The 16915-nt window shown below is 42.8% G+C and overlaps 1 protein-coding gene across 1 annotated transcript; it reads left to right on the top strand.

Moving 5' to 3' along the window:
- The first annotated feature begins 1145 nt into the window (after positions 1 to 1145).
- On the top strand, positions 1146 to 16749 carry PAX9 (paired box 9). Its single transcript, XM_049705857.1, has 5 exons — positions 1146 to 1368; positions 1718 to 1880; positions 2041 to 2735; positions 5729 to 5871; positions 15142 to 16749. Exons 1-5 carry the CDS (start codon positions 1146 to 1148, stop codon positions 15394 to 15396), a joined length of 1479 nt encoding a protein of 492 aa, XP_049561814.1. The 3' UTR covers positions 15397 to 16749.
- Positions 16750 to 16915: the final 166 nt, after the last annotated feature.

The raw sequence follows: 16915 nt of genomic DNA on the forward strand, positions 1-16915 counted from the left end.
TTCCCCATCTTGCTTTTGATTTTGATTAGCATTCTCCATAACCGGTACTCAAACTGTGAATAACTTTGACTGCCAAAAAGAATACTGTACACTTTGGATTAGCCTTAGCGTGAATGAAAGTGAAAATTCAGAAGGCAGGCTGAACTGCAGGGCCTCTGGCAGCTAGTCAGAAGACGTGAGAGCCACATACATGTGCAGGCTCAGTGTTACCTTCTTGGAACCAAGTCTTTCTCATATTTAAACAAAAGCCCTTTGCAGTGGTTCACTGGTGGGGGAAAACCGGAGAACCTCGGCCGGCACCAAGGGCCAGTGGACCAGCAACACGGTTGAGCCCTGCGGCGCGCTGGCTTCCGCGGAGAGTGCCCCATGCGCTGGCAATTGGTCGACGTTGTGCGCTTGCTTTAGCCGCGTGTGGCTACTTTCCTGCTTGGAGTCTAGGCTAGGGTTTTACCCCGTACTCCTGGATGAACTCCCTAGAGACTGTTGCGGGGCGTTAGTCATGAGGCCGGGGGAGAGGTCTCCACCTGGTGGAAACAAAGGCCTCCATTTCTGGCTTGGTCTCGCCTAATTCTCCTCGTCTCTCCGACGGGCCTACCTTCTCACACCTGGGCTCTGGCCACCTGGCGTAGGCTGGAGCACGGTAGGACCCGCCGGTAACAGCCATCCTCTCCTGATATCCCCTCGAGGCTTACAGGACAGGCTATTCTAAGAACGCTCACCATCACCACCATCAAAGACGGTGGCGCTCACCTCCCACCTAGAGTTTGAAGTTAAATTCTGAGATGTCCGTCTTTCCCCCAAAGAAGTATTCTCAGCCCCTTCTCCCTTCGAGTCTTTCATATTCAGACCAAACGCTTTCATTTGCTTATTCAGCATTTTTAACAGCCTGACTTTGCTGTCTGTTTGCGCTGCCCCTGGGAAGGTGTCAAACACCTCTTTTCATTGTATTTAGTCACCCAGGTGCTGAGCAAGATTGAAAGAGACAGCGGAAGGACTTTCCCGGACTGTGCTGTCGCTCAACGGACCAAACCAATCAGCATGCAGCTTGCCTTCGGGCCCTCCTCTTTGGGGGCGTGTCCCTAGTGAGTGATAGACGGAGTCGCCCGGCCCCGCTCAGCCCAGCCCACGTTGCTGCTTAGATTGAAATGCAGAACTCAAGCCTCTTTCATCGGGGCACAGACTTCCTTTTACTCCTTCCTTTTGCACTCTCGCCGCCTCCTCCCGGGGAGAAGCGGAGGCACCAGCGGCCCGGGGGAGCGACACACCGGGCCACTGAGGCCACGCGAAAAGCTTCTTTCTGGGAGTACGGAGCTGGGGCCCGGTTGGTGTACTGCTCGGAGCAATGGGTGAGTGGCGGCGGGGGACGCTGTCAGAACCGGGAAAGGAGGGAGGGAGCGAGCGGGCGAGGGAGGGAGGGAGGGCGCGCGAGGGCGCGCACCACTGAGCGCTTACACTCTCCTTATTGACTTTGCTCGTGTTCCTACAACTTGTAGGAACACGCTAAGGGTCAGCGACGCACAGCAGCTCAGTCTGAACGCGGGCTACTGGGTTGCTGCTGTTGATGCCATTTTCTGATTTCAAGAGTAGGGAGAGGTTGCATCAGCAAGCCCCGCGGTCCCAGTTGCGGACCAAATTTTGTTTCACATACACGGAGACACGGGGAGGGGGTAAAAAACGCCAACCAGAAAAAAAGACTAGACTTTGTCTAATTGCGCAGGTCCCAAGGCGGGGCGCTGGGGATCAAGGGGGAGCGGCACAAGGACTTTAGCGCCGAGTAGGCGAGAAGGAGCCGCTTGCAGGCGTCGAGACCGATTTCCCCGCCTGCTTCGGAGACTTTTGAGCACTCGGAGAGGCCCTGCGTCTCACCACTACATTTGTCTGTAGCGGCCTCAGGCACTACCAGAATGAGGGAGGAGGGTCTGACTCGACCGCGGTGATTTGCAGCCGTTCCTCAAGGCTCGGGGACCTTACGGTTTGGTGAAAGCCCGGGTCCTTAGTCCGAGGCGGGTGTATCCGCCTTGTCCCATGACGCGCGCGGAGGCCGAGTGGCAAGCGCTTGTCCCAAACTGCGGATGCGCGTCCCCGCGCGCCATGTGTTCGTTTTGCAGAGCCAGCCTTCGGGGAGGTGAACCAGCTGGGAGGAGTATTCGTGAACGGGAGGCCGCTGCCCAACGCCATTCGGCTTCGCATAGTGGAGCTGGCCCAACTGGGCATCCGACCGTGTGACATCAGCCGCCAGCTACGGGTCTCGCACGGCTGCGTCAGCAAGATCCTGGCGCGCTACAATGAGACAGGCTCGATCTTGCCAGGGGCCATTGGGGGCAGCAAGCCTCGGGTCACCACCCCCACTGTGGTTAAGCACATCCGGACCTACAAGCAGAGGGACCCCGGCATCTTCGCCTGGGAGATACGGGACCGCCTACTGGCGGACGGCGTGTGTGACAAGTACAACGTGCCCTCGGTGAGCTCTATCAGCCGCATCCTGCGCAACAAGATCGGCAACTTGGCCCAACAGGGCCATTACGACTCATACAAGCAGCACCAACCGGCGCCGCAGCCGGCGCTGCCCTATAACCACATCTACTCGTACCCCAGCCCCATCACGGCGGCCGCGGCTAAGGTGCCCACGCCGCCCGGCGTGCCCGCCATCCCCGGCTCAGTGGCCATGCCGCGCACCTGGCCCTCCTCCCACTCCGTCACCGACATCCTGGGCATTCGCTCCATCACCGACCAAGGTAAGGGCTCGGGGACCGGATGTGTGTATGTGCAGAGCTTCCCGCCGCAGCCTCTCTGGGGTCTCTGTATCTGCGGCCTCCGGGGGGGCCCACGTCTATCCCACCGCCTGAGGCTTCTTCCTTTGGGAACGTAAGGGGCCCTCCCATGGGGTGTCCTGATCTCATTAACGTGAAATTCATGCCCTTCGTTTCCTTGCCACACGCAGTCTACTGCCTCATCTCAAACGACCAGACCCACAGCATCCCCCCATCCCCGACACATGGTTCGCATTTTCCACCCTCCCCCGCCTCGCGCGCCGCCGCAGCCTCAGACCAGCTCGCTCACTTGGAGAGCGCCGCCGGGGCCGGACTTGGGGCGCAGCCGGAGAGGCCCGAGCAGGCGTGGGGCTGCCGGCTGCAGACACTGCTGCGGGCAGCTTGTTTGGGGATCAGATGCGGCCGCGAGGAGTCGGGCACCCTGTGGAAACTGCAGTGTTCTTCTTGCATTCTGGCAATCAGACCAAATTTGCTCAGGCAGGAAGTTCAAATGTCACCTAATTGGTTTCATTCTTATGCTTCACTTCATTTTCCTCGGAAACGGAGGTCCTGAAGTTACTACTAGTAACTTGCGTGTTACAGCATTGCTCATTCTGGGACTAATTTTCTGCTTTATTTCTCTCTTTGTCCTCCCCCTCCTCCCTCCTCCTCCTCCCCCCCCCCGACACTTTTTACCTTAACAGATTTCACTACATATATGTCTTAGGAAGTGGCACCAACTACTGCTGTGATGAAGAGAAAATTCACGCGATTTCATGCTGTCCTCTTTTCTGTTCTTTCCCGTTTTTCCCGCGCCTGCCGCTTCCCTTTAGGGTCCCCCAGTCCCCGGGAATGTGAGTGGACATCTAGTCCCTGAACGTTTTCAGTGGTGCCTTTCCTTTCTCACCCTTGACCTTGCGTGTGGTGTGTCTTTTCTGCTCGCTAAGAACGATTCCTCGAGCCCCTGTGCTTAGTCGGGCTTCCGCAGGAGACCCGAGGTTGTTTTCTTTTACTGCGTTGTTAAAACGGGACAAAACAAAACAAAAACAGCGTTAACTTCTTCCTCGGTAGGGAGAAAAGAAAGTAAAAAATGCCCTAGACGCAGAATTTAAATAATGCAGAGATAAAGAGCCTACCTTCTTAATTTCTCAGCCAGAAGTTTAAAAAGAGCAGAGGAAAAATTAAATAGGAAAAGGGGAAATAGTTCCTTTAATTGTTTCCTGCCTTTCTCGGTTGCCACCACATTGGCACAATTATCTTTTTAAATAATTAAAGCATAGCCCTGATTTCTCATCTTCTTGCTTTCTGACTGTGACTTTACAAGATCCTTCTAAGAGCCTGGTTTTGTCTTGTTCGGAGCTGGTTGGAGCTTTATTTGAAGAGAGTTTGCCCTTGATTTATAGGATAAACTGACCTCACTGACACTTAAAGGAAGCCCCGGTTCATGGGAAAGTGTGAGATCAGCAGAAATGGGGGTGCGCAGGGGGATCTCAATTTCTTAAGATAACTTCAGGCTTGTGCCCACCGATTGCCTTTTGTCTGGGAAGGCAAGAAGAGACTGGCAGTTCTGGGCCAAAATACAGTTTCCTGGTGCAAATTGGAACACAATCTAATTCTTTGGAGAGGGGGAGGCATAGTGAAAAAAGACTGACAGAGTTGAAAAGAAAACTTTTCTTCCCTAGGGAGCCTACAATCAGACCAAATGTCAGTTGAAAAACTATTAGATTATGGAGAGGAGCAACTCTTCATTCTACATGTTGTTGATTCTGGATACCAGCTTTAAACAACCTGTTTTCTGACAAGTCTGTGAATATAAAATGATTAGTTCTACCAATGATCGTTTCTACAAAATGATTGCCCCTTTGAAGCACTGTATCAGATGGAAGTATTTAAAATCAAGTTGTAGTAGTTTTGTCAAACTTCATTCAGTCCTCTACCCATGGGTCCCAAAGACCAACTGCTCATAGTTTTCAAATATCTTCTCTTTAAAATTCTACTTGCTCACTTAAAGATGCCAGTGATTCAATATGAACACCTCTAGGTATCGTGGTAATCAGTTTACGCCCGTATAATTTTCTTTGCATCTCTATTAAAAACATAAAGGATAGCTGACGGCTTTACTTCTTTTCCAAAATACTTATACTTTAATTATCCTAACCTTTTGTTTCATTGAAAAAGAAAACCTATAACCTTATCTCTGACACTGGTGGCATTTACAGTGGTAACTGTAGTATTTATTTTTTAAGTCATATGCACATAACCTCATGTATTTAACGTGTAGAGATAGAGCATCAAGGGTAGTCTCACACAAGGTAGGCACATACGGAAGGCAGAAACCTGTGCACCTATGTTTTGCATGTATATTGTGGGCATCCTTTAGTTATTTGTTTGCAAAGGACTTTGCAGGTTTTTTGTTCCATCTGTTGACAGAAGTACTAGATCTCCACAGCACAGTGAGCACTTTTCTGGATGTCTCTGAGAGCCAGCATAGGCGCGGTTAGGCCTGGGAGACCCTCTCTCCCTTTTCAGTTAGCACCAGTCTCAGATTTTTGTCGAACCCCAGTCGACCCCGGGTCAGGACTGGGACCGTGGCTTAGGAATGGGGAGAACGGCGCATCCAGTTTCACGGGTTCTTTCCCCGATTTGGGAAAACTGGGGGAAAATTCTCAGATTCCTTCCACTCGTTTCCCCGGGGGAGCGAGGACAGGAGGAGGTAATCAAAGGCCGGATGAAAAAGAAAAACGTATCTTCCCGCGGGCGTGGGGGAGAGGGCGGGGAGAGGCCTACTTCGAGGCAAGTCACCTTGGCCGAGCCCTGGGCTCCCGGCCGGAGGGGCCGTTCCCGCACCCCTGGGAGGCGGAGGGCAGGGGGACGGCAGAGGTCGCAGCCCTCGCGCTTGCGGGTCGCGGGTTCGCAGCCGGTCTCAGGAGGGGGCGCGCAGTTGACCCTCCAGCCTGACGCCCTCTCCTCCTCCCCAGGAGTGAGCGACAGCTCCCCCTACCACAGTCCCAAGGTGGAGGAGTGGAGCAGCCTGGGCCGCAGCAACTTCCCCGCCGCCGCCCCGCACGCGGTGAACGGGCTGGAGAAGGGGGCCTTGGAGCAGGAAGCCAAGTACGCTCAGGTGAGGACGCGAGGGCCCCGCCGGGTGGGCCGCGGGGGTTCGGGCGACGGAGGCCCCGGGCCCCTCTCGGAACCTCGACCGACGAGAGACCCAGGTCCACTCCCCGTGGCGGCCACGAGCCCCAGGCCGGGGCGATGGGGGCGGGACAGAGGCCCGGACCCGCGAGGGCGTAGTGAGGCCTCGACCCCCGCGGCCCTGGAAGCGCCTCCGGGCCTGCTCGGCCGCTGGAGGCGCGGGGAGGTCGCGCCTGAAGCCTTTAACGCGGCTCGCGTCGGGGTACACTTACCCGGGAAGGCACCTCTGAGGGGCCGGGAGAGCGGCCGTGGGTTCCCAGCTGCGCGCGGGACGAGCGGTCTGCACGCCCCAGGGCGCGCCGCTGCGGCTCCTCCCGCGCGGGCGGTCCGCGGCTCCCAGAGAACGGGCGCGCGTGGCTGGTCCTGCGACGGCGAGGAGAGGGCAAGCAGATAAACTGCGTAGTTACCATTTCCCGATTAAAGGTCACGTCGTAATCTCCCCAGGGAGGTTAGTGAGAAAACCTCAAATTATACGGACCGGCTGTGGACCGTTTAATTTTTCTTTCCCTCTTGCCCTCCCCCGACTCTCCATAAGAAAAATTAAAACACCCGTGTTTTTTTTTTTTTTCCTTTGAGAAAAACTAAGCAACCACAGCAACAAAAGCCCAGGAGTTTTGAGTCTATATTCATCACCACGGTGGAGTCAGGAGTTCAAAGCTCTCAAAAAAGCAAACAACAACAAAAACAAACCTGGACCTTAAAGCAGCGTAAGGTTTATTTGAGCAGACCTGTGTAGGTTTGCAAATTTATTCATACCAAACTCCAATTCCCAAGCCTCAAAATACCCAGTTTTCATTTTATTATTTTGAAATCTTAAAACTTTTAATGTTTTCTTATCTGTTAAAATAAACTTTTTAAGCACAATAGAACTTGCAACGTTTATTCAATTGGGAAAAAAAATCCTAGTCTTTATTTTCCCTAACAAACCCCATTTTCAGTTCCTCTTCCCTCCCTTATTTTGTTAAAACAGAATCCCATATATATTAGTAGCTCTCCCATGACAAATATCACAGAAAATAGCAGCAAGGAAGGAGGGTCCCTTTCCTGAATCTCCTTCTACCGTTAAGAATGCCAAAGAGAAATTGTAAGAAAGTTTGTCACTACCTTCCACAGAAGAGCAGGTAATTCGTAAACAAGAGGCATTATGTACAATGGCACCATTGCCACTTACTCAAGTTATTAACCTTTTAGAGACTCCATTTTTTTCATCTATAAAACAGGGAAATAATAGGGTCAACCTCAAGAGATGTGAAATTTCAATGAGATAATGCAACCATAGGGCACATAGTAGGCATTCATTAAATATTACCCTGATAGAAATGGCGTTAGAGATTGACTCAAAAAACAAGAAATTTTTTCTTTTGTCAGAATATACTTTGGTCAGCCAGCGCATAGTCAAAAAGTGTCAAGGTATTTTGTTACAAACAAAAGAGCATCTATAAAGCACCTAGTATACAGAGTAGTAAGCATTTAATTGGTGCTCAGTAATGTTTATTAGGTCTTCATTTCCTGGAATAACATTGTGAAGTACAGAGTTGAAAATAAAGGTCTCTAATTCCCACATGTAGTTGATGAACCCAGTTTATATATAAAGCAGCATCATAATCCAAAAATCTTTATGATTACTTTTATTTTTACTCCTTTGAATTATAGACCTAGTGTATTATCTTGTTTAGAAATGGTTAGTTAATACATACACTTCAAAATGAAACTAATCAATTTAAAATAAAAATAGAACACTGTGTCAAGTAATCTATCCTGCATATTCTGAACATTAAAAATCCATTACATTTTATACAGTGAATATCAAGTCACTTAATTATCAGATTTAGAAGAGTAAGTAACTTAAATAAGTGGCCAAATAAGTATTGCTCTAAATGCTTGAGGACAAGTAAAAATTTTTTTGCAGAAGAAAAAGACATTTGTATCAAACTTTCGTTTGGAAAGTTCTTAATGGCAATATGCTAATCTTCTGCATTGCCATGTAGCAAGATAATACAAATGATGTAAAATATCAAAACTTGAAAAATTTCTGTGCATAATTAAATCAGTAGCTACTCTATTATGATTATCAAAATAGTACTTAATGCTGAAGGTGTGCTAAGTAGACACATACACTTAGACTGTGTCATTTTGTGAGCAGTTTTGGAATTTAGACGTTGATTTCCTTGAGGGTAAAATTATACATTTTATACATTAAAACTTGCTCATAAACAAACATGCAAATGTAAGGTGTGTTGTGTGTGTGTAGTCCATACATATATGCATTTCTCCTACAAATATTCAAAGGGTAGTTTTATTTTTTTTAAGTTATATTTCAAAATGTTATCAGCATATGTCCATTTCCACAACCCTAGTGTAAACTTAGGTAAAACTTTTCTCTATTTGTATTATAAACAAAAATTGAAAGTCTTTGGCAAAAAAAAAATTCTCAATTTTTGCACATAATACTTTTAGTGCATTTATGGTTGTTATTAAATAGTGTAGTATTATATAATCTCAGTTTCATTTTAGTATATAAAGGAGGAAATCAAGGGTTCAGGATTATAGGATTTAGAGCATAATCCTTTGTCAGAATATACCTGTAAAATTACCAGAGGGGCTGACTTGACAACTGATCATAGGTTCTATTGATTACTGTAATCTAGAGTTTCTATTTTCAGCTTAAACTGCAAAGAAAGATGCCCGATTGCTAGTAATTAGAACCTTATGCACACATCTATCTTGTTTTTAAAACATTAGTTTAGAATATTCAAACTGTACACTTTAATATTACACTGCAATTGATATTTTATAGTGCCATTCTGAAGTCCTTATTGTCTATCTTTGAGGATAGGAGAAAAAGGATATTTATTTTGGCTTTTTTCACCCACATGTAATATTGGGCTAGAACTCTTTAATCTCATCTAACTCTGAATGACAATAATGTTCTCTGGTTCCTAATCGCTGGTCCTTTTCTGTGGAAACTGTAAAACCTCTCTTGAATGCAACTGCATGGCAAAACAAAACAAAAACAAAAACATACAGAGAAACATGAGGTTGGAATAGATCTACCCTTATACGTGGTACTTAGTGAATTAATGCCTCATTCTAACAGTTTATAAACAGTTGTATAGTTCTTGAAATTTTCTTTGTATAATTGGGCATGCTTTCTCAGAAAAAAATGAATATCTGGTACTCTAATTAAAGTCATCTGAATGGTAGATTTATAATCTTTGAGTATCTTCATTTTGGGGTAGTATACGTCAACTCAGACAGCAAGTTTAATATAAAATTAGCTACAAATTGAGATCTCAGGAATGGAGAATAGTCTATAAACACTTGAATTTATGAAAAAGTTCAGAGTTAAATGAGATGTGAAAAGAGTTTAATTTGGAGACAAATTAATCTGAAATTCTTATGAAACATTCATTTGTACATTGTATTTGAAATAAAGATAGTATTTCAGCATACTGAATATAATTTTCTAGTGCATTATTTAACAGACTGGCTGTCCTTGCAGACACACTGTTCTTGTGAAAATATAAATGAAGTTGCCGTGGATTTTTCTTCATATCAAACAAAGTTAACTTTGTGTTAAATAATTTATAATTTTGTAGAGAATGCAATTTTAGGCAAATGCCAATAGTCTTTGAAATTCATGTTATTTATTATGAAAAATATTCTTTGACCTGATTAACTTTTAACTATGTTTTAAAACAAAATTAATGATTATGTATCGCTAAAATGTGTCATATAAAATACAAAAAAAAGCGATTTAAAGTTTTTTCAAGGCTACATCAATTTTAATAACATTTTGGAAAAATAAAGTTTAGAAAAACATTTTAAATAGCAGCTTTCCATTACCTAGAGACATTTAGATCTGCAATTACCCATAATTAAGATCCTTTTGGATGAATGTTGAAACCATATTTACAACCATCATTTCATCAGATTTATTCTACTAGGTTATTGCATAACGAATTAAGAAGGGTAGAACAGCAGTCAGAAAAATGATTTTCCCCAAAAAAGAGGGAGAATCTTGTTTATTTTCAGATCTGAAGCTTTTTCTTGCTTATGATATCGAGGTTGAAATTCTAGGTGAAGCACATCTCTATTTGTGGCTGAACCTACTTTATTATAAGGCCAAGGTAAACTGATTTTGTCGTAAGGGAAGAACCAGGTAGAACTGATGAGTGGATGAAAGACTGTAGATAGAAGACTTGGCACTGCTATTTGCATTTTCTTCAGGAGAAAAAATGTTGAGTAGACAACTACCAGCATCTGAAGAATAGTCTATAACATCTAATTGCCAGACAGTTGTCATACCAGTTTTTCACGGTCACAAGTGTTTGGATACTAATGCATTTCCATTTTCTCTGGGGGTGGGGGTGGGGAATAAATGGAATGACCATAAATCAAATAATGAAATAGCTAGGTTACAACTTTTATTGACCTTTTCAACAGCTTTACTCATTTTGCTTTACTTAAAGTGTAATGCTTGTTCGGTGATAAAGGGTGCCCAGTTTTGGTTTTTTTTTCTGTTGTTTTTTAAAAGCAAGAGCAACACATCTTTTGCTTTCAAAAGGCTGCACTAACTTAAGTATACAAATGATTATGAAACGCCTATAATGTGTCCCATTTTGTGGGGATGTGAGATGATTAAAGACAAGTCCCTGTCCTCAAATTGTTTACAGTCTAGCTCTCTGCCACTATAGCTTCTCGACATATTCACTTAGGAATATTTTTGAAAACTGGCAAATCTGTATTTCTAACATTTTAGAACAAATGCAATGAAAACTCATACTTTCATTCTCTCTTGTGATGGCCTTAACTAGACTGCATTGCATCTTATGTATTTTTTCTGGACTCTTTCGTTTAATGTCAGTGGGATAAAAATACATCTTTTTCTAGAAACATTCAACAGAGCAAGGAACTTACTTTTTCCAGGGTATACAATTTGGTCTATTTTATTTTGTATTAATAAATCTCGTTCTCAACATTAGGTAGAAGATAGTTTGCCTTAGGGAGGACCCTTGTACAGTTCTTTAGAGGAAAGGATTCTCAGGGCTTTCATGGAAGATCCACATGAAAAAGGGGTTGATGGATTGAGGTTTTATTTATGGAATCTTTAGGTAAAGTCATTTTCAAAAATGAGATTTCCATTACATGCCCATTGCTGGGGTTTCATTTGGAAAATTTGTTTACTCTTCCCTGGGGATTCCATATGTTGGTCAATTTATAAATCATATTTACAATCCAATTAAATAGAGTAATTTAGCATGTTTGCTCCCACTATATTTATGGTGTACATTTGGTAGTCTCTACTCAGCCTAACTAGCTTTTCAGATTAATTACATGCCCTTCACTGAAAACATTAAACAGATTTGGGAACTTTAGGTCATGTACTCTTTTATTGGAAAGAATAAACAAACATCAATGCTACCTGTAGTTGTTTTCCTTTGTGGTGGAAAATTTTACTCTTTCAGTGATTGCATCATAAATAACAATTACTTTACCTGGTAGAGATTTATACCTTTTACTAATGTCATGTTTCAAAATTAATAGTGAGAAAATTGATGTGTTTATTGAGTTACTAGAATGAATGAATAGTGGAGGTGGCAGGTACGTTTCAGTTAAAGCATGCTTGTTCTCTTATCTTGCTCAAGCCATTTTTTAAAAATTTCTAAATGTGAACTTTAAAAGTAAAAAGGGAAATTAAGACAAAACTTTTCCACCCCAAATCTAGGTCATAATTAAACCTGAGGGAAAGCTAAGAGCTATTTTTAAACTGTTTAAAGATTTCTTTTTTTTTTCTTTTAAGCAAACACTTTATTAGCCTCCCCTTGCCTTTTTCTACAAGACGAGGATGTCAAACCTCTCTGAGCTTCCCTTCCCAACTTTCCTTTCTGCAGTACAGAGGGGCCCACATCACTAAAATGACTCTAAATATATTGCAGATTTTAGAGAACTTTGAAATATTTCATACTAATAGGACTAATAGCATGAAAAACAAGTTTGCCTTAATAGAAAATGGACAAATCTGGAAAGAACTCTTAGTGTTTTTTACACCTGACAAACAAATGTAGTTATGGAGTAAGTAAGGCATCTGAAGGTAACAGGGGCCTAAATCCAACATTTTCCCTCCCCCCAAATCCTAGGAGCATTACCTAAAATGAGAGTCTAGTCCAGCCTGGCTTCTCAGGGAGAACATCTCTGGGCAAAAAGAAGTGGACCCATGTAAGAGATTGTGGACATTACATCAGAATGGCTGAAGAGCCCCAAATAAAGGGGTCATATCAGAGAGCAGTGGTTCCAAGGGCAAGGGTGTAAGGAAGGGAAAGGGACAATAACAAAGCAAGTATTTCAGAGAGAAATGTAATGTTGAATGATAGAAAAAATATAAAGAAAACAGAATGAGTAGGAAAAACTTAGCTGTGATGAAAAATAGAACTCACCAATACATGTTTTTCTGCTAATGTATTACTAAACAATATGCTGTTTCTGTATTATAGTAAATAATGTAACCTATGTACTTGGAAAGTGTTGAGCAAAGGTTTTCATTATTTGAAAAGTCATTTCAACCTTAACATTCTTATTTTATGATTCTTGGTGCACATTGGCACAAATAGTATAAAATATTAATTAATGCTAGAATGGAAGAGGCCAAATATAGATGCAAACACCTTTCCATAACTGAAGTGGAACAATCCCTTTCCAAACTAATTTCTCTTAGGTTATTGGGAAAATTCTATATAATAATGATCAGAAATAAAATCTCTATGCAATGCTAAATTTCTTCTGCAATTTGACAGTTGTCTATCTTCATACTCATCTGTTGAGAGCCTTAAAGTGTATCTTTTTTGAGCCATTTTCTAATGAGCCATTTTCAGAAAGAAGGAAAAAGAGTTTCTTTTAGAAGTTAAGAAACAGAATTAGGATCTAAGAATGAGAATCAGCTTCTAGAAGAGGAAAGAATCTTTTACCAGAAAAGATGCTCTAGTTTGAAATTAAATTGTATCTATCTTTTAATTGTCTGGAAGAGTAGCATGATTTGCTACAGAGGGTCCTGCAGCAGACAGGGATGATAATTTCTTTTAACACATGGCCATGGACTTGCTGATTGGCCTATAGGGTAAATGGCTAAACTCCTTAATCTATATTCTTTTGTATAAAAAGAGGATAATATTTCATTTGTATTCAACATTGATGTGCAATGGCTTCTTTGTTAAAAAACAAAGCATCATCCTTTGTAACACATTTTAATTTCAATTGAACATCGCATTGTACTCATTATAAATTATCTTGTAATTATAAACTCAATAGGTTAAAATGAGATACAATTTGTCAGTTCCAATTATTCGATAAAATATGTTGGATATTTCTTAGTGCTTGGGACATAGGACAGATTCAGGAAACCTCAGTTTCCTTTCCTCTTCCCCATTTTTCAAAGAACAAGCACTCTGACAAAAAGAACATGAGGTGTGTCTTCTTATAGAACTACGCAAAGCTAACTCCTCTACTTTTATTCTTATTTTGTCAGAAATCCACAAGTAGTGTTAAATCACATTCATGTATATATTCTACTCCATGCATTACTCTAAATTGAGAAAATCATTTTTGAGACCCCACTGTTGCATTCTCATAGATGTGGAAGTGAAAATAATAACCAAATGAATTAAATTAGAAAACAATTTCTGTGTTGCAATTGAATTGGAAAAAGTATCCAACATATGTCCGCTTTTCTTACCTCTAAGGCTTAAATTGGTTTTATGAATATTTCTACTATTTACATATAGTTTCATTAGGAAATATGGTGATATGTTTATTCACATCACTACCAGGAAACAGGATTTTCTTTATTTCTAAACAATGTAGAAATGTTTTTAAAAATTTAATTAATTAATTAATTTTTGGCTGCATTGGGCCTTCGCTGCTGTGCGGGCTTTCTCTACTTGCGGCGAGCGGGGGGCTACTCTTCCTTGTGGTGCGCGGGCTTCTCCTTGCGGCGGCTTCTCTTGTTGCGGAGCATGGACTCTAGGCACGTGGGCTTCAGTAGTTGTGGCACGCAGGCTCAGTAGTTGTGGCCCATGGGCTCTATAGCGCAGGCTCAGTAGTTGTGGCGCATGGGCTTAGTTGCTTTGCCGGGTGTGGGATCTTCCCGGACCAGGGCTCAAACCTGTGTCCCCTGCATTGGCAGGCAGATTCTTAACCACTGCGTCACCAGGGAAGCCCCAACAATGTAGAAATTCAGGGGGAAAAATGAAGTTAGTTGAAGAAGGATGCCGAATATTCATGCCAGAATGAGGATTAGAAATCAGGGTGTTTTTGGTGTTGTTAATAGTAACGATACCAACAATAATTTATTGGTTGCCAAGAGAACACTGGCTTCTAGGCAGACTTGCCTGCCAGCGTTGCTGCATTTTGTTTGCAAACTAACATTTTACATTTAAATTCATTTCAAGAGATTTATCCATGTGGCTTCTAAAAATTCAGATCACAGGGCCCTAAAACTTAGCAAGCAAATTTTCCAATTTCAAAACCATGCATATGCGATTCTTTTATATTCTGGCAGTTTCCTTTTTGATAAAATAGCTCTGGAAAATATACTCCCAATTGTCATTAAAGAACCCTTCTAGACAAACTGCCTGATTTTGCATGCCCTTCGTCCAACAAGCATTTTCAACATGGTTTTAAAATATGGCCCACGTTTTATTTAACAAAGGTCATGCTCATTTTGAGTTTCTAAAGTGACAGCCCATACTCTGCCCTTCTTTAATGGAAATGAAAGCTATACCAACCAGGCCCTTCACAAATGCCTCAACAAAAGAGTCAAACAAAACTGAAGTATGGGGAGGGTTGACAAAGGCAGATAGAGAGCTGAATGGATTCTGAGAGTACTTAATCACAATTAATTCTTTTCTCACCCTGCATTTCCTTCCTGTAATTCCAAGTAGCAAGAGCAAATACTGTGAATTTTCCGGTTGTAGCCTCCTCAAAATCTTTGTGGAAAGAATATGTTTAAGTAGCAAGACTGTGAATGCATTTAGAATATAAAAAGAGTCAAGTCTAAACAACAACAACAAAAAATCAGAAAGTAGGGTCAGAATATTGTGACTACTCAGAACTGACATTCTGCTTCTTTCTAAGAACTCGTGAAATGTCAACCGCTCTAATGTGATTATTTTCACCTCTTCTCTTTTCCTACTCCTCTTAGGCACCAAATGGTCTCCCAGCTGTAAGCAGTTTTGTGTCAGCATCCAGCATGGCTCCTTATCCTACCCCAGCCCAAGTGTCGCCTTACATGACCTACAGCGCTGCTCCTTCTGGTTATGTTGCTGGACACGGGTGGCAACATGCCAGTGGCACCCCACTTTCCCCCCACAACTGTGACATTCCCGCGTCGCTGGCGTTCAAGGGAATGCAGGCAGCCCGAGAAGGTAGCCACTCTGTCACGGCTTCCGCACTCTGATGGGAGATTCCGTCTGCCGCAGCTTCACCCGAGTCCCGCCCCCCCCCCCCCCCCACTCAGCACACCCTCCCCTTCTTCCCTGGTCTCGGATCCCACCCCTCTGCCCTCCGACCCTCCTGCCTCGAAAGCTGGCTTTACGGACTCACATCCTCTGTGCTGATGACACTTAAATATCTCTTACCATAACTTCTCTCTCACAGAACACCTGACATGACTGTAGGAGTTAAAAACAAAAGCAATGTTAAGGACTGAACGAGACGTTTGTGTTGGCCACACACTGTTTTAACATAGTGAAGAAACCTGCACCCCTCAAAGGGCTTAAGGAACTTTTAAAACTAGTCTTTGGTAAAACCACATGTGTATATTTATTCTAAATCAACCTGAACTTCTGAAACGTGCAATTGTTGAGATTTTGCAAAATCAATAAAATAGGTATAGAAAAAGTTATGCTACACCCTCTAATCAAATAAGGTAACAAAATAATCCTTAATTCATCATTAGGAAACCAATCAATAATTGACTTGAGTGATCCGTTGTTTATTTTTAACAGATGGCATATTTTGTTGGAAAATATATGTATAACTTAAGCAATATCTGAATTTAGCTCCTCCTGGTGTTTTGACTTGGTTCCAAATACAATAATGTTTATACTTTCTATTAGTTTGTAAATATGGACTCTGGTGCATTTGTGTTTTCATTGCATGGGATAGGCCCCTCCCCTGCCCCCACCCCTCTCTATTTTTTTCCTTTCTTTTTGCAAAGGTGACTTTCCGGCAATGTCTTTGTCTCTGTTTGGTGGTGGGCTGCTCAGGCTCCTGGACCTGGACTTGCCCCAGATTTTGTGTGTGCAGTGAAGGCTTCGACATCTCATGAAGGACATTTTCTTTCTACAACAGAGGACTCAAAACACAGATAAAACAAGCCAGTCTCCCATTTTGTATCCCAATCAAACAACACACATGCCAAGCATATAAAGACAAGAGGGTGGAAAATATCTGAACAAGGCTCTACAGGAAGTCACTTAGAAACTTAAGTTTAATGTGAAATGCTTTGCAAAGACACTTAAAATGAACTTTATGTTAAGAAAACCACTGTGAAACTAAATTGTACTGTTATTGTTGGCTTACCTGTGTGTTCAGCAGTCTCAGCCCAAAATTACGTTGTAATTTAAAGACAATGGAAAATTCTGCTCTAATGAATGTAAAAATGGCTTGCTGTGAAGTTTACATTGTTGTACAGAAGCATGTTTCACGTGTAGGTAAACTGGTGGTGGTATTAGAAATACAAATGCTATTTAATTTTTAAAAATTCCCTTTATTCATTTCTGGAGTTACAGGACACAGTTTAACTGATGGATCTTTCTAAACCAATTTGTTTTTCACTTTAGTGTTAATCATAGAGCTGAGGGGGGTGTGTGTGTGTGTGTGTGTGTGTGTGTGTGTGTGTGTGTGAGCATGTGATTATGTGTTATATTTTAAAAGTTGATTTTCCTGGGCAAAATTCTACAGTTTTAATTGCT

The sequence above is a fragment of the Orcinus orca genome, chromosome 2 (assembly GCF_937001465.1).
Source record: "Orcinus orca chromosome 2, mOrcOrc1.1, whole genome shotgun sequence".
Taxonomy (NCBI): domain Eukaryota; kingdom Metazoa; phylum Chordata; class Mammalia; order Artiodactyla; family Delphinidae; genus Orcinus; species Orcinus orca.

What these genes read in the sequence shown, in the direction of transcription:
- PAX9 (XM_049705857.1), top strand. Translation starts at nt 1,146, where the DNA reads ATGCAGAACTCAAGCCTCTTTCATCGGGGCACAGACTTCCTTTTACTC. An exon ending in TCTCACCACTACATTTGTCT is followed by an intron (nt 1,881 to 2,040) that starts GTAGCGGCCTCA and finishes ACGCGCGCGGAG; the next exon opens with GCCGAGTGGCAAGCGCTTGT. An exon ending in TCGCTCCATCACCGACCAAG is followed by an intron (nt 2,736 to 5,728) that starts GTAAGGGCTCGG and finishes CCTCCTCCCCAG; the next exon opens with GAGTGAGCGACAGCTCCCCC.